Source organism: Lampris incognitus, chromosome 4 (genome assembly GCF_029633865.1).
Source record: "Lampris incognitus isolate fLamInc1 chromosome 4, fLamInc1.hap2, whole genome shotgun sequence".
NCBI lineage: Eukaryota > Metazoa > Chordata > Actinopteri > Lampriformes > Lampridae > Lampris > Lampris incognitus.
The window spans coordinates 38,576,715-38,594,862 of record NC_079214.1 but is presented as its reverse complement, the minus strand read 5'-3'; the positions used below and the strand labels follow the sequence as shown (position 1 = coordinate 38,594,862).

At 44.5% G+C, this 18,148-nt stretch overlaps 1 protein-coding gene across 1 annotated transcript in view; it reads left to right on the top strand.

Annotated features, from left to right (window-relative positions):
* znf536 (zinc finger protein 536) overlaps positions 1-16,768 on the top strand; it is an 89,407-nt gene extending 72,639 nt beyond the window's left edge. Inside the window, exon 4 of the mRNA XM_056279133.1 lies at positions 16,554-16,768. Within this exon, the coding sequence (XP_056135108.1) occupies positions 16,554-16,708 (155 nt within the window). The 3' untranslated portion in view covers positions 16,709-16,768. The remainder of the gene's footprint in view (positions 1-16,553) is intronic.
* The last annotated feature ends 1,380 nt before the right edge of the window (positions 16,769-18,148 follow it).

The following is an 18,148-nucleotide window of genomic DNA, read 5'->3' as shown; positions in this document are numbered from 1 at the left end:
GTATATTGTTTACGTTTGCAAATTAAACTATGAGCAATTTTAGAGGTGGTGCGAGCTGGAATCTAAGCAGCACCCTCCAGGCTGGCAGCAGTCCGTGTCAGAGCCTTCAGAGGTACTCAGGTCCATGTTAAGCTTACACCGTCTACAGTGAGTGAGGCCGTCTTTAATGGCTAGCACAGATCCAGGTTCACTTAGCCCAGTTTGCCTTGGCAGTTAGTGTCTCTGTCTCGCAGCTTGCTTGTATTTATGTTATCATAGATCGGAAGCCGCATTGTTTGAAGTTGACTGACAGCCAGTGATATTTGTGAGCCCACGTCTGTGTATTTGTGTTTCTTTGTTTTCAGCTAGGCAACACACGCCACACAGAAATATAGCGATTGCAATTTGGTGTAAACACTTGCACACAGATAAAACACATAAACACACACATACACTCCTCATGAGCACATGTGCATGCGCACGCACGCACGCACGCACGCACACACACACACGCACGCACACACACACGCACGCACGCACACACACACACACACAATCTCCTCCCTGTCAGTCCCTGTTGTGCTTGACATTCCGTCGATATCGTTGCACCCAAACGCGGGGTGCGTTTGATCTGGCCCTCGACTGACGCCGGCTGGTGCTCTTTGAGGCGCACACAGACGCTGTTGTTCTAAGACCCGTGCAGCCATCTCTCTTTCTCTTTCCCTCTCTTTCTCTCTCTCTCGCTCTCTTTCTTTCTCTCCGACATCCTCTTATAGGCTTCATTGCTGTCCCTCTGCGATAACCCACCGCCTGACCACATACTCAAACAGCTCAATTTCATACAACACCAATGTAAAGGCATGCCAATTAAGTGCTGTGGTTCCGATAAGCAAACAGGTTTACACCAAAAATGAGGAGTTTGGTCATTGAATACAACTTATCCCAATTTTTTTTTTGATAGAAAAAAGGACATTAAAGCCAGCTGTTGCTCTCTACATGAGTGTGCATACACAGCTACAGTTAAAATATATATATATATATATATATATATATATATATATATATATATATATATATGTGTGTATGTTTTTGTGTTTCTGCGGGCAAGTGTGTCTCTTTGTGTGCACATGCGAGCACTGCAGACATGTATTTGTTTCAATATTTGAACACAGCATCTCAGAAATTGACTTGTTCGTCCATCTGCCATCAAACAGGTCCAATCTCTTTATGTCCTTCTATCTCTCTGTCTCACCCTTGTATCACCATCCCCTATTGGACAAAGCCAGGCGCTTTATAGACACATGCCCTGATGCCACGCTATTGTTTCTGATTCCCTCCGTTATGTATCGATCTTCAGCTGGCCGGTTAATCTGCACGTGGTGGGCATTTATAGATGAATACTGCTGGAGTGTATGTATACACACACACACATGCACGCACACGTGCACACACACACAAACATACATACTGAGAGACAAAGATGATCTTCCATTTGGACAACAGATCATTGTTGCTGCCGCATTGCCTACGCACAGTGAGGAGAGCAGGGCAGAACGAAGGGTAGTCAGTCATCGACGCCTGATCCGCTGTCATGTTATTATTGGTCCCTCCTCTTAATGGAGGCACCAGGCTGCTGTGCGTTGTTGTGTGGTGAAGCAACTCAGGCAACATCTCCATCGCTAATTGCAGTTTTACACTGGAGCAACTGCGTTGAAGAGCAGGCAGGGCCTTATGTTAACTCCTGCAGGATTCAGCAGCATTTTTGTCTTTGCAGAGCTTAAAAAGAACAGTCATCTGGTATCTTATTTCTGCTACCGTTTTGTGAAACGACGCAGTTTGGTTTTTGTTCATTCTTACTTGAAACTAAATGTTGTTTGGTCCTTTGTGTGCTGACAGCTGTCATAAGGAATGATGACTCCCATTAAACAGAATAGATGAGGTACGTTGTAAAAGGGCGGTGCCCTGTAAATTACTGAATTTCAACTGGAATTATTTTAAGGTTCCTTGATTAGTATGGATGTATTGGCATAACCGCCAAAATACTATGGATATCAGCATCACCAGAACTGCCAGGTTTGTGACGGTATGGTGGTTATCATGTCGCTCCTCTTGTTATGGCTGAGGCTGAATGCATGGCTGAGTCTGAGCCTAAGTCCTGGCCGGCAGTCCACCATGTCCAGAAGGCTCTCCACAGGATGTTAGCCGGCTCAGCATTCTGGGATATCTGCCCAGGGGTCCCGGATGACCTCAAGAGTTAAAAGCAAACAGCGGGAGTGTGTGTGTGTGTGTGTGAGAGAGAGACAGAGAGAGAAAGACAGAGAGAGAGAGAGAGAGGTGGGGGGGGGGGTGAAGAGATGGAGGGATGGGGACAAAAAGAGGGACAGAGTCAAGGAGGAGAGGAATGGAAGCAAGGAGGGAGATATTGGGATACAGGCAAACAGAGAAAAGTACATGGAAGAGGGAGGGAGGACAGCTAGAGACAGACTGACAGAGAAAAAGAGAGAAATAAAGAGAGAGAAGCAGGGAAAATTTAGGGAGATAGATCATTAGAATCTGCACAATGAAATGTTATACACACACACACACACACACACACACACACACACACACACACACACACACACACAGAGGAGGAAAAGACAGCGATAGAAAGAGAAAAAAGAGAGAGAGAGAGAGAGAGAGAGAGAGAGAGAGAGAGAGAGAGAGAGAGAGAGAGAGAGAGAGAGAGAGAGAGAGAGGGATTCAGAGGAGGGAAAAGAGAAGCATACAAAGAAAAATAAAATGAACAAAAGTCTGAAAAACTTCCAAACAGATTATCAGGAGACACTGAAGAGACATCAAATACGGAGGGGATAAAAGTGACGAGCAGGATGGCTAGGTGAACGAATGAACCAGAGGTTTTCAAGAAAGATGAAAAGAGATGGAGTAGAGAGAGAGAGAGAGAGAGAGAGAGAGAGAGAGAGAGAGAGAGAGAGAGAGAAAGAGAGAGGTTGAGAATGTCATCCCCCAGACAGATGTGATGAGTGACATGTCAGATCTGGAGGGCCACTGGTGGGTCCTCTGTTATTTCCTTCTCAACAAGTGCCGTCATTGGCCAACCCCTGGTTTCCCACAGTCCTCTGCTCCTTGGCCTGATAATGATGGTTAAGAAGGTAATGGTGTAAATGAAAGCTGCTCTCCTCCTCCCCCCCCCCTCTCTCCTTCTCTCTCTCTCTATCTCGTTCTCTTGTCTGTCTCTCTCTGGGGAACAAAGGGGCCTTATTATACCTCCTTGTCAGTGTCGCTCTGTCTCACCACTGTACAATCACTGTTTTCAACACCAGTGCCAGCATGGGGTAAATGGAGAGAGAGAGTGAGACAGAGAAAGAGAGAGAATGAAAGTGGCTCTCTCGGTGGTATTCTCAACTTGTTATCAAGGAGTGCTTTTTTAGTTCAAATCTCGTCTGCCTCGTTTGTTGAAAAGTCTTTGTGTGGAGCATTTTTTAAGCTTCAGCTGGCAGTGTAATTTATTTAAGGTGCACATTCACATCACACACACACACACACACACACATGCACACACACACACACGTTTACTCGCACGCACAGTCCTTAAGTCGAGAGATATCTTCTTATTGGGGAATCTTTCAATAAATCAATGTGACTTTAAACACATTTCCCAAGCGACGCGGCTGACCTGATAAGAAGTGAACTAATCTCTTTTGAGGCTGCCGGGAGAGCTTTGAACCAAATCTACTGTGCATCTATCACCAAGGTTATTTGTCAATGGCTGGTAATCCCAGGTAAATTTCCCCGGTTTTTATATCAGGGGTTCTCATGTCTGAAGTTTCTCAGCCTTGGGAAAATAAGAGAGCGGGCTTACAGGAGGGGGGGAACAAAAGAAATGTTATGGATTTCACTGCCAAAACAATGGGCCAGGGGAGAAAAAAAAGAGACAAAGAGAGAGAAAGTTTAATGGTTATTCTCGAGACATTGGAGGCAAGGGTGGACTGTGACACGTTAATCTTTGTGACATTTAGATACTATTATATTGGTCTGTTTTATTTCATTTCATTTAACTTATGTTTCTGTTTGTCACTCTCACAGCGAGAGAAAGAAATATATCTCTCCCATCCATCTTTGCTAAATACATCACCGCCATATAAGAACTTTTGACGCGAGTTCTCCATCAAGTCCCCCACAAGGTCAGGGCCAAGATCCAGGAAGCTAGACATGGTCCCCTCTGTAATTTACGAGTACCCGATTAGAAGAGTGCACAAAGTAACGACTGTGACTTAGCACTGGTCAACAACGTGAAAATGGCCTTCTGGCCTTGCCTATTACAAGCACATCTTCTCACCACATACTGTTTAGGGATTAACAATGGATGGCTCACATTATGGAAAAGGAGACGGAGCAACGGAGAGAATCATCTCTGTGAGATGGAGGGGTTAAGTAGATCTCACAACACGGCAGCTCCTCTTCGAAAAAAGGTGAGAGAAGGGTCTAACGGGACACGTCCTCTCATGCAGCTTTTCCTCACTTGTCAGCTCCTAGCATGTGGAAAAATCTTTTTTTGATTTTCTTCTCTTAGCACCCACCCCCCCCCCCATTTTTTCTCCCCTCAAACACACACACATATATATATATATATATATATATATATATATATACACACACACACACACACACACACACACACACTTGAGCGTGCGCTTGCTTAGAAGATCATGGAAAATCTCTTGCTATATCTGTCATCCGTCTCAGTCAGCGATGAACAGTTTTGATCTCGCTTTGCTCTGTTTATGGCCGTGTCAGGCCAAAAGAGCCTAGCCGTAAGTGCTTACACCAGCGCATAAATAGTTTGACGTGTGGCTCTGTAACAAAGTTGTAAGAGTAAATAACGAACTAAACAACTGCGCAATTTGCAATTAAGTTGTACGTCTGAATTATGAAATGTTTGGAGCACAGTGATTTCTGCTTGCTTTTTCTCGTTTCCAACTCTTGATATCAAAAGTGTGTGTGGGAGCATGATGTGTTTCCAGCGTCAAACTGTAGTGTGTGTGTGTGTGTGTGTGTGTGTGTGTGTGTGTGTGTGTGTGTGTGTGTGTGTGTGTGTGTGTGTGTGTGTGTGTGTGTGTGTGTGTGCACCAAAAGCCTCCTTGGATGGGAGCGGAGATAGGTTCAGGCTATTACTGATATCACTTAAATACACACCCATACACGTGGCATACACTTTCACAACCCTCTGGGCCTGTCAGCCAACCACACAGTGGGAGGATCACAGAGTAGTATGCAACATATAAAATAATTCCTTTTCCATTGTTAAGTTGTGATGTCATGGTATTATAGTCCAAGTAACGGAGACAGCCCAGGGTATCAGACCGCCCTACTTACTCTAAGAATAAAACAACATATAATAGGGCCCATGAGAGTAACATGGCTGCTGTATTATAGCCATGACCATGATGATAGTGTGCCATTGAGCAGCAGAAATTAAAACTGAGAAAGAATCAAATTCAGAATCTGTTTTATCTGCCAAGTACCTTTTCACATACAAGGACTTTGGACCGAAGCACATAACACAACGTAGACATTTTGTGTTGTCTGTCTTTGGAAGTTTGGAGGGAGAGAGACAGACAGACAGACTGACAGACAGACAGAAAGAGAGAGAGAGAGAGAGCCCGTCTCCATCCTCCATGACCTCAGGTACCTGCCAGCCTATGGGGGCGCTGTTGTAAAGCTGAACCCTGACCCTGGGCTTGACCTCTCTGTGAAGGAAATGTGCAAGGATGAAGAGGAGTAAAATAGAGTGGCTCATCTCTGCCTTTGCTGCCCGGACAGTTGCAAGAAACGGAAAGACACTTCAGCAACTTAGATGAGGTTATGATAATTAAATCTCTACATTGCAGAATGGAAGTGCACCTTATATAAAAAAAAAAGAAAAAAGAAAGGAAAACGAAATCCTCGGTCAGCGAGACAGGGGGACACAGGTGGAGAAAGAGGGCCCATCGTAAACAGGAGCAGCGCTAGAAGAAAAAGAAGGGGAGAGACAGAGAGGGAGAAGGAAAGTGGGAGAAGGGAAGTGGTGTGGGGTGGAGGGGGGGGTGAATCTTGGAAAGGTTTCGTATATCATAATTATCCCGTTAAGTAACGGCAGAGCGGTCTCCCCGGGGAATTTGTCTTAAATGGAAGATTTGCAAGGAGAATGGGTCAGAGAGAGAGAAACGGCTTCCAGTCGGCAGGAAATCCTGTTTACATTTACATAATCATATCACCACTCATTCCTTCTCCTTTTTCTTCTTCTTTTTGGTGCATTTTCACCAAAAAAAAAAAAAAAAAAAACGAGAGCGAGAGTGCGAGAGGAAAGAGACAAATGCTAATTCACGCAGCCTGGCTCTCTGAAGGCGGGGCTTGAGGCTGTCGCTTGTCAACGTTTGTTGTTGTTGCCCTTCTGGGTTTTTTTTGGGGGGGGGTTGTTTCTTTTTTGGTTTTCTTTTTTCCTAAACTCCTATTTTCTTAATACTGCTGCCAACGTTGGCAAAATGTCCCCTCTTTTCTAATCTGTTGCCAGCCCTCGCGACCTCCTCTCGACACCGCCGTTTTTCTGCCTCGTGATATCTTCTTTGAGTGTGTTAGCCGGAACCTTTGGCCCCCTCGCCTGGAACATGTGAGAATGAAGACGACGAATAAAAAAAAAAGAAGAAGAAGAAGACGAAGCATAAAAAAAGGAGGTGTGGGATGGGATGTGAGGGTTTTAATTGAGACCTGCAAGGAGCAGACAGCAGATGTTTGTAGCGGGAACTGTTGAATCATCAGAGACCATTGGAAGCCTGTGAAATCACATTAAAACAGAAGCCAGGTGCTCCAGATTCTCTTTCTCTCTCTCCCTCTCTCTCTCTCTCTCTCTATCTCTCTCGCTCTCTCCTCCATAAAGGGAACACAATGGTAATGTTGAAGTAGAAGAGGGGTCAGTCCCAAGAAAAGATTAGCAGAGCAAGAGAGAGAGAGAGAGAGAGAGAGAGAGAGAGAGAGAGAGAGAGAGAGAGAGAGAGAGAGAGAGAGAGAGAGAGAGAGAGAGAGAGAGAGAGCACTGACATTCCTTTTATCCCCACTTTCCCAACACCAATAATTTGATTATTCTTTTCACTTGGATGAAAGGAAAGAAAGGAAAGGAAGAAGGAAAATTTGAAATGATGGACAAATGGAGAAAGACTAAAAGCTCTCCATCTTCTCTCCTTTTGTCACTCTTTCATCACATTGCCTAATTCTCCGATTCCAACCCCCCACCCCACCCCCAGCTCGGTGCACTTCTCCTCTCATCCCGTCTTCCCTGCCGACTCCACCCGGCCCCTGAGCCCTCTTCCCTCTCATATCCTAAACTGCTGTCATTTATCCTATGGCACTCTGAGCTCAGGAGGGCTCCGACATTCCCCCACCCCAGGAACACTGTCGCGGCAAGGCAGCGACAGGTTGTCAGTGATTATAAATGATAGCTGTGATAGGGGGCTGGCTAGCTGCCGTAGCTCCCCCGTCTGACTGCTGTGCTGAATGTCTGTCAGCTTGTCTGTCAGTCTGTCATTACAGACGCTCTATCTTCCATCTTAGTATATGTTTTATCTTTTTTCTCTCTTTCTCTGTTGCACTGTGTGTCTGCATGTCTTCTTGCATGTCTCTTGGCCTGTCTTTTATCATTTGCACCATCTGCCTCTCTGCCTGTCTTTTTGCCGGTCTACCTGAGTGTCTGTTTGTCTGTGTTTGTGTCAGTCTCTCTGTCTTTTTCTCCCTCTTGGCATCTGTTCTGAGTAGAGCTCGAAGGGGTCATGCATTGCCTTGCCCGACTATCGAGGAAAAACCGAAAGCCTACCAGCAGGCTCGGTTGCTCTCGTTCGCCCCGTCCTCTATCTGTTATTATCTCACACTGACCCATCCTCATTTTTAGTCTCCATCTCACTCTCTTAACCCATCACCACTCCATCTCGTCTCTCTCTCTGAAGTGACAGACAGTGTGGATGGTCGGGGACTTGTTCCCGGGCCGATGAGCAGATAGTGGTGTGGCATCGCTCTTCCTTCCCCCATTGCAGCGCCGTGCCACACCAAATTAGCAACCAGATATGTTGGTTCTGCCGCCACAGTGGTGCAAATAACACCATACACTCCTGGGAGGGCCATGGCTTACAGATTAGAGCTGACAATTAATACAAGAGTGACTTGCTGGAAGGCCTCCCTTCCTCCCAGCATTTGTAAAAGTGTGTCGCTGTTGCTTGCTGCCGTTTCAAAAAGACCAGGCTCAGCCGAGAAGAGCCCGGCTGAAGTTCTTCCTTTTGCCACTTTGACTGTTTGTATGAAAGCGTGTGTGTGTGTGTGTGTGTGTGTGTGTGTGTGTGTGTGTGTGTCAGATTGTGGTTACAAACTGGTGTATAATGGTGTCAGTGGAAGAATTGCCCACTTGTAGCTTTTCAGCAGACTTCTAGTATCCTAACTGAGAGCACGAATGCAAACATAATTTGGCCTGCCCTTTGCCCTGCCATCTAGAGGGAGGGATGTCAATCCATGTAAGCACAAAGTCTGAAACGAAAAAAAGGGGAAAAAAGCATGATTCATACTGTAAGTGGTGGCTCCAATGACTGGAGATGACCTCACCTCTTCCTACCACTAAACAAAAGCTTCCTTTTACAATGAGCGGACAGTGGCGGGGGTTTGGGAAACTCGAGATCTTAAATCCTCGACGTCTTCGTGTCCTATGACAATGAAAACAATGTAGGGTTGCAGGGACAAACAGAAGTGAACACACTTGTGCACATGCACGCACGCACACATGCATGCACGTCACTTAAGCAGGAATACAAACACACATATACACACTTACATACACGTATACACACTTACACACCACACACACACACTCGCATGCATACACACAAACAAGAGCGAGAAAGAAAAAAAAAGAAAACAACTCCTACAAAACAACAGCCTTCATTTGACCTTGTTAACGCAGGGGCATATGGGTAATCTGGGAGCTTAATGATTTTTTTTTCCTCCCTCTCTTTTACATTAGACTGCAGCCTTTTTCAAAGCACAGTGTGTCACAAGCATTTAAGATGTGGCCCTTTTTTCCCTGCACATTCCAACACCATTATGTTACATTGTTGCTGAATAAAAGGCGGTATTATGTTCCAGCCCCCCAGTAAAGGGCAGAAGTGGACTCGGTTTTTTATCTGCTGAACGAATCAATCAGGATTATGTCAGCTAAAAAGAATCGCAGAAAGCAGTCACCAGGCACTGCACGTACGTGTGTGTGTGTGTATATGTGTGTGTGTGTGTGTGTGTGTGTGTGTGTGTGTGTGTGTGTGTGTGTGAGAGAGAACGAGAGAGAGAGAGAGAACGAGAGAGAGAGAGAGAGCGAGAGAGAGAGAGAGCTTGCATGGGTCCAGGCATGGGAGTGTGCATGCTTGTCTGTGTAAAGGACAGGAAATTTAGAATAGGCAAAGTGCCTGTTGGTCAGAAATATGTCCGAGTGATGACTGAGATGTCATTTGGGTCTAAAAAGCAGAAGATTTCTCTTCTTTCTTTCTTTCTTTCTTTCTTTTTTTTTTTGGTATTTATGTATTTGCCTCCCCCTCTGTGAAAGGATTGGAAGGGCGCTAATTATCATTTCAGCAGAAATGATTAGGAGATCAAACAGGGATCGAATGCCATTTCCTTCCATTAATGCGGGGGGTTTAGAGTGCCTGTCATAGCACGGCTTGTCCCGGGGCCTGTGGGAAAAAAGAAAAAAAAAACGTCAGGGAAAGGAGGGAAGAATGGAGGAGAGGCTTAAGGAAACGAGGAGGGAGGGGTGTGGTTGACAGGACAGGGGCTTGGCAACAGAGAGAAGAGTTATTCATTAACGCCGGGGGGAGGAGAAAAGGACAGACAGACAGATTAAGAGCAATATAGACCGAGAGACAGAGAGACAGATAGAAAGACAGAAAGGCGAGGGCGAGGAACAGGTGCCGTGATTAATGCGTAGAGAAACAGATATGGTCATTTCTCTCAAGGCTCTTGGCTTAGCATAAACAAGGAAAAAAATGCATAAAGTGTTTTGTCCCAAATGCTCAAGTGGGTTGCCTTGTCCCCCCCGTCTTTGCGGAGCCCCCCACCCCCTCCTAACGCTTTTTGTCCAGGCTCGGAGGCTCACGCGTGCTGGGGTGGAGGTTCTTGGCCTCTGGGCCCCTCTCAAACACATCCCATCCCACCAGCGGTGCCTCCAAGGCAACTAAACCCTTGGCAGACACACAAACAGACCCCTCAAAACGGCTCAGGAGCACAATATGATAATTTAGATCATGTTCGGCTGTTCAGTTTGATTTAGTTATTTGGGGTTTGGTTTCTGAGTTCTGACATGCTTAACCGAGTCTACTGACTGTTTTGTGTAGTTCAAAAAATAAAATTCAGATGTATCAATCGATCACTTAATGACACCAAGTTTAAACTCTGTCCAACAAGCACGGCACAACTTTTAAAGTTTAAAGCCACTTTAGATTTGATGCGGATATCTTTCAGATCAGTTTTTCCTCAACCTTGCTTTGGCTCGCGACCCCAATACATGCATTGATTCCTATGGGTGACCCCGTGACTCAGGCGTGCATGCATGACATGGCGAACAGAGACAGATAATGAGTTTTACGTCCCGTTTTCAGGCCATCGCATGCAACTTTGAGGACGAAGATATTCTATGAGAGAAAAGCATTTATTACAGAGATTGGAGATGTGTCCCTCTTCTTCTTCTTTTTCTTTCGGCTTATTCCCTGTTTCTCAGTGGTTGCCACAGCGGATTTGACAGTTTCCATCAGTGCCATGTGAGGGCACAGCACCAGTTGGTGATGTTGTTAACCCAGGCCTCAACCGATCTGGTATGGTCTTGTCAATCTGCATACTAATTTGGCAAAATTTTAAGTCGGATGCCCTTCCTAATACAACCACTAACCTGAAGGACAGGGGCACAGGTGACGCGCCGGATGCCATCCCAGGGTTCATGGACTTGCGCCCATACCCGTCGCCATAGATTGGAGACATCTCCAGATTGGAGATGTGTCCCTCAATTTGAAATATTGTTTTTCCGTGTCATCTTATGACCGCCTGAAACATCTCATGAGCCGCCCTGACCCCCCGCTGTGAGAGCCACTGTCCTGGTGGGTGGAGAGAACAGGGAGAAGGTGCAGATTACTGCACCACGATGAGGACACGTGTGAAGCTGTTACTGTTTCAGCGCGTCAGGCGGGAGAAATGTCAGAGACAATGTGAGAGATGACCTCTGTATTCATCGCCCATTAATGACCCTGTGGCTCCCAACTTCATTTTCCTTCTCATCAAAAACATTAAAATAAGAAAGGGGGGAAAAAAAGGAAAAACATTTCCTCCCATCTTTAACAGTCATTTCCCCCTGCATTGTATTTATGTATTGAAAAAAAAGGTAATAGATCAAGCATATTCCATTATTCTCTTATAAGATCATTAGCAAATATAATTAGATATGAAAGAAAGTAATTTGGAGAGGAGAGGAGAGAAAAGCGCTATCAGGCAGGGAAGACAGATTGTAGCATCTGAGTGTTTGGGCTTAAATTGCTCAGCGGAGGTATTATCGAGACAGCAATCTTTTAGCTTCAGAAATACTTTAGGAAAGAGAGAGAGACAGAGAGAGAGAGAGAGAGAGGAAAGAAAGAAAGAAAGAAAGAAAGAAAGAAAGAAAGAAAGAAAGAAAGAAAGAAAGAAAGAAAGAAAGAAAGAAAGACAGAAAGACAGAAAGACAGAAAGAAAGAAAGAAAGAAAGAAAGAAAGAAAGAAAGAAAGAAAGAAAGGAAGAAAGGAAGGAAGAGGGCACTGACATTCCTTTTGTCCTTGTTTCCCCAACTCTTTTTTTTTTTTCACTTGGTTTCTGTTTTCTCCAAATCTTTACTTCCTGCCATGCTCATCACCTCACACTAGGCCTGGGAGTTTTTGGAATAACAAAACTGAGTTTATAAAAAGAGAACAAGTTGACATAGAGTCATTTCACTCACTCACACACACACACACACACACACACACACACACTCATCACAGCCAATAGAAACAGACAGCCTTCTTTATCTACTCCTTGCACATATTGATTCAGCGTTTGTATTATTTTTGCAACAAAAACAGAAATAACACACATTGCGTTCTGCCTTGATGCCGGGTCATGAGGAACGTTTTTGCCGTACATCTCTTCTCTCTCACTCTTGCTCTCTCTTTCTCTCTCAATCTATCTCTGTCTTTCTCTCGCCCGCCCGCTCTCCACCCCTAACACAGGAGTTTTTGTCACTCTTTGTAACACCTTAACACCATACTCTATTTGTCTAATAGGGATCTGAGTGGAAAGCAGACTGGGAACACAACAATCCTGCTGCGTTTCGCCACAAATTTGCTTTTTTTTCTTCCCTTAGTATTGCTTTGAGGGATGGGGGGGGATAGAGGGGGTGGGTGAATGGGAAGGGAGCAGAGGAGGGGTGGCGGGTAGATGTGGATTTTTCTAGTCTTTTGTGTGAATCACAGGGATTGGTAACTATAAACATCCTGTATTCATTAAAACCGTCTAAAAATACAATTTTTTGGTCGTGGGGAGGGGGGGGGCAGCACTCACTTCCTTGCTGCTCCTCCTTGGTGTACACAAGCGGGCCATGTTATGCCTGGTGTTGCTCATATTTACATATTTATAAATATCGGGCTGTACAATGAGACGGGGCTGTGCCAAGAACAACACCCTGCCAGTGTGGCCCGGATGCTTGGTAGAGGAAACAAAGGAACCACAGCCACCTTCAGTGGCACAGAGAGGTTAGGCAGAGCTCAGCAAAGCATTCAGTGGAGGTGCGTACTGTGCGGGCTGAGGTACATATATACACATGGTGGGAATGCAATCAGCTATAGCAGAGCTGTTCTCAAACAACGGCATGAGAGCTGCACAGACACTTCCCCGTAGTTTCCATGGCTCTAGCTGAAATGTGTGCAGTCCAACAAAGTAACATTTGTTATCTAGGGCAGGTAGAGAGGATGTAGTATACATTCCTTTAAAAAAAAGAAGAAGAAAGAAACCACATTTTCTGGGCCTTTTCATTCCCTGTAATGTCAAGCGATGCAATACAAGCGCCACAACACTATTCTTATCAGTGGAAGCGTGTTTAATTGCAAAATGGCGGCCCGTGTTTGGAGAGGGCATATCGTTTGATGCCTTCAAAACCTACTATTAATGTCAGGTGAGACCTCTGAGACCAAACACATATGCTCACACGTACACACATGCACATGCAGACACTCATTTCCCTCGTGTCTCATGATGGTCTGCAGCACATGCTCAAAGTGTGGTGGTAGGCGATCGCTCCATTCTCCTTACCATTTATCCATTCTGTTAAGCATGACACATGTATCAACAGTGGATGGATCCTGGAGCTATGTGTCCTCAAACCATATGTTTTCCTTTCTAAGGCCCTCTCCCCAATAATTGCCTAATTTTCAGTTGCTATTCACTAGTACACCAGGCGGGGGTGCTCTTACTCTTCTGCATACATATCTAAACGGGCACAGAACGAAGTGCTTTAGGGCGAATCGTCTCAGGTGTGAGATTATAACTGTCCTTCTTCATCGGTTAATGCATCAGTGTTATACTGAGCTAGCTCTTGATAAAACAAAAAACGCAAGGTCAACCTGTTTCCACCAGCCACCCACTTTCAACTGAGCCTAAGAATGGTCTCATAGTCTTCGGTGAAAACAGATAGATTGCTTTCCAGTGATAAATAAATGCCAAGCAGGTTTTCTATGTCTGTGAGGTGCATCTGCTGCCTACCCGGATGGGAAATTAAAAGCTGCGAGTGGAAGTTATGCTAAATCTATAAAGTTGGCCAGGAAATATCTCCCCCTTCGCAGCGGCAGTTGTTTGGGGAGAAGGAGCGCCGTGCTTAAATAATAACATTCCAGGTGGCTTAGTTAATGAACAGTGAAAATCAAATATGGGGCCTAATCTGGAGCTCGTTACAGGAAGTTTCTTTACAGGGAAGTCAAAGGCAGGAAGTGCCCTTGGGGAGGTAGGAGACACTTTGTAAAGCAGCAAACTCCACTTTCCTTGTATTGCATATGCTGTCCTTAGGAATAATGATAATAATAACGGTGATGATGATGGTAATGCTAACCCATATCTGCCTTCGACTGCATACCTCATATCACTGTGTCATTTTCACTTAAATATGTACGCATAAATTGGAGCTTTTTAAATTAGTCTATTTACGGCTCTTAAGACAGAAATGTTGAACCTGAGTATCTTGCACTTTGAAATGGCTTGTATAAATACCGAAGACCTGGCCTGCTTTAAAATCTTGGTCCCATTTACTGTCTTAGTTTGCCATCTTGTGGCAATAGTAGGGTATGACAGCTATAAACGGGAATTCATTTGCGGATACATAGAAATTGCACTACACGATTAAAACGCATCAACTGTGCAGTGGAACTGTATGTGTTGACCCTCACTGAACTGGTTATGTTGATGTCCAGTGATGATATGATAAATAAAAAGGTGGCTAAATGATGATCTTCAGTCCGTGATCATCATTTGGCAACCAACTGCCACCAACTGCTAACAGGCAACATTGTCAGAAAATTAAAATCTATTTATTCAACTGAAATACACTTTTCTCTATAACTTAATTTGATACTATTTATTTTGATGTATAGAGTGAATTTATGAACTTAAGTTCGTAAAAAAGTCGGGCTAACTGTGTTTAGGCATGTTTACTCTCTGCTACATTATCTATGATGGTCTGCATGGGGTTTTTTTTCTTCTAATTTCTGTTGAGTAGGTGTATTTGTTAGAATCTAATCTCCAAGATCAAATTCTACATGTTCCAATTTGAAGTTAAACGTTCAGTTGTAATAGCATTACCATCAGGGTAAGGAAATAGCTTCTGAAATTCCCCTTTAAAAACATCATCGGGGCCAAGCGAAGCGAGTGACATGGTGGATTTAAATTAGAAGCCCCTATGAAACTCGCATTAGATTGTGGATGTGGAGCGATGCAGGGATTGTGTGCTCGGTGCGGAGAGAGCAGGAGTCACAGTCATTACTTGCTGGTGGATCTAAAAGATGTTTTATCATGTTATTAGCGCTTTATTTTCCCTCTGTTGCCGCAGCACTTCCTTTCACTTTGATATCGTTTCCATCTTTGCGAGAGCGCAGTTCAAATAAACCCGTGTTTTAATTTGGTTTTGTCAGATTCATAACGCCACTTTAAAAGAACATGACATGCAAATGTGTTCGGTGGCGTTTTATTGCAAAATGATTTTCTCAGAAGTTGCTGAGGGAATGAAAGCGTAGAAGGGAACACAAGTTGTATTATTTAGTGGCTGCTGCTGTGGGACCTAATTACAGATAAGCATTTCTTAGTGTCTCACCGAGTCTTAAAACTTTTTTATTAAAATTACTCACTTAACTTCTCACCCACTGTGTTGTCGCACTTATCAGGCCAGCAAACTTGCTTGGAACAAGTATAAAACTACTTCACTTGTCACATTCAGAAAGTGTTAGTGATTTGTGTCATTTTAGAAATGCTTATTGCACCAAACACCTCATCACAATCTCTTTCAATAAGTTGTAGATCGTTTTGCTCATAGTAGATGTATTATTGTGAAGCATGTTACATATTGAAACACATTAACCGAACCTCATCTCAAAGTCTTTTCTCATCTTTTTGCTCACATGAATTAGTGTTGACTAGATAGAGCTAGAGTAAACCACACACAACGAATACTCAGATCAGTAAGATTTAATTCTAATGGAGCCAGTATCAGAAATGTTTTGTAAGATTTAAAGTATTGGGACAGTGAATTTCATTTCAAACAATACTTAAGACAGAGACTGGGGCGTCCGGGTAGTGTGGCGGTCTATTTCGTTGCCTACCAACACGGGGATCGCTGGTTCGAATCCCTGTGTTACCTCCGGCTTGGTCGGATGTCCCTACAGACACAATTGGCTGTGTCTACGGGTGGGAAGCCGGATGTGGGTATGTGTCCTAGTCGCTGCACTAGGGCCTCCTCTGGTCAGTCGGGGCGCCTGTTCAGAGGGGAGGGGGAACTGGAGGGAATAGTGTGATCCACCCACATGCTATGTCCCCCTGGCGAAACTCCTCACTGTCAGGTGAAAAGAAGCGGCTGGCGACTCCACATGTATCGGAGGAAGCATGTGGTAGTCAGCAGCCGTCCCCGGACTGGCAGAGGGGGTGGAGCAGCGACCGGGGCAACTCAGAAAACAGGGTAATTGGCCAAGTACAATTGGGGAGAAAAAGAGGGAAAAAATCCCCCCCCCCAAAAAAAACAAGAGACTGATACCAAAAACTGTCCATTCATTCTTCTGCCTCATATTTATCATTAAGCATCATATCCATATTACACTGCTGATATGTATCCATCACATTAAAGACTCATTCTTCCAATACAACCCCCACTGACCATCTGATCCTATGCTGAGGGTGTGTGTTTGTATGTGTTGGATGGTGGGGTCGGTGTGTTGGGTCAATGGTGCTAATATGCCTCTTGTTCTCTTATTGGCCGTAGTGCATCTGTGGGTAGGAGAGGAGGACCAGACCATGACCCATGACCCCGCGCTGACCCACGACCCCAACCACCCTAACAACGACCTTAACCACCCTAACAAGCATAACCTAGGCAACCCCGAGGGGCTGGACGCCCGCGCTCTAAACAGAGACTAATGGCCTGCTCCGGAGCAATACAGGATGATGAAGGCAATGATAATGAGGAGGAGGAGGATGGTGATGAAGGATAAATGATGAAGGAATACACTATAACAGACTTTGTTTAAGATGAAGATAATGAAAGAAAGAAAAAAAAACTACTACCGTCAAAACCAGGAGAAGTCGTAAACTATATGAAGGAACTTTTGGGACTGTTTCCATGGGGAGCAGGTTTGCCAGGTGGACAAAATGACTCGTAAAAGGCTCCTTGGACGTTAAACAAAGTGACAGTAACCTCCCTCATTTATGTCTCCTGTGGTCTGAAGGCCCTATCTTCTTTGTCTTCTCTCTGGTCTGATGTTTTTTTTTTTTTGACAAAACTACCTGTCCAATAGCAGTCCCTGTAACTCACCTTGCAATCTCTGATACATTCCTCGACCTAGAACTCTTTTGTTTGTTTGTTTGTTTGTTTGTTTGTTTGTTTGTTTGTTTGTTAGTTTCATTAGGACTGAGCAGTAGTGTTAATCAAATGCTTACCCATCAAAGACTCTCCTCTCCTGTAAAATGAAGTCTGAACAAAGACCCGCCATGGCTCTACGGACCGCCACCTTGCCACACCTGGAATGTATTCTTCTTTAGCATAGAGGACACACTTCCACTGTTCTGTTTCCATTCCACTGGACCTTTTTTTGGCAGAGACCGAGCACACTTTCACACAGCCAGGGTTGGAGCTGTCACCTCCTAGCTCCGCTGTTATTTGTCAAAAAAAAAGGCCGCTATTACTGTGTGTTACACGGCCATGCCTCACATTAAATATGGACCAAGAAAGAAAATGTATAACTCGTATGGCATCATATGACAATCTATGACAAGGCTTTTGTTTTCCAGATGCAAGCGCGGTGCACGCACGGTGTTGTCGTGGCTGGGTACGGCCTACCTATTGACCACTTACTGTATAACGACGGTGGGACAGCTGGCGGTATTGCAAATGATGATGTTGATAAGTATGGAAAAAGACAGAATGTCTTCAAACTGCCCTACCTGTTAGCTAGCTCACCCCCTCAATAACACGACCTATTACCACAGTATGCACCCCTCACCCCGGTATACAACCCATCCCCCATTTTCCTTGTTCTATATCATTTTAACGCAGCGTCCTGAGGCGCTTAATGTACATAGAGAGATATACAGTAGCTTAAAAAAAAGTTGAAAATGAAGTTTTAAAGTTGTTTGTCAAGAGCAAAAGCAAAGACGTGACAGTAGTTTACACGGCCACATCTGGTTTAGGTAGGGCATTCTTCTAGAGTTTGACGGAGGAGAAAATAAAAGTTTTCAATATAAAAAAAAGGGGTACAATTACTTTCTTTATTTGCCCCATCTCTCTTCATCTCTCATGTCCACCTCGAGGACTCTAAATGTCCCCATGTTTGTAAAATACTGCCACCAATCATTGTTGCA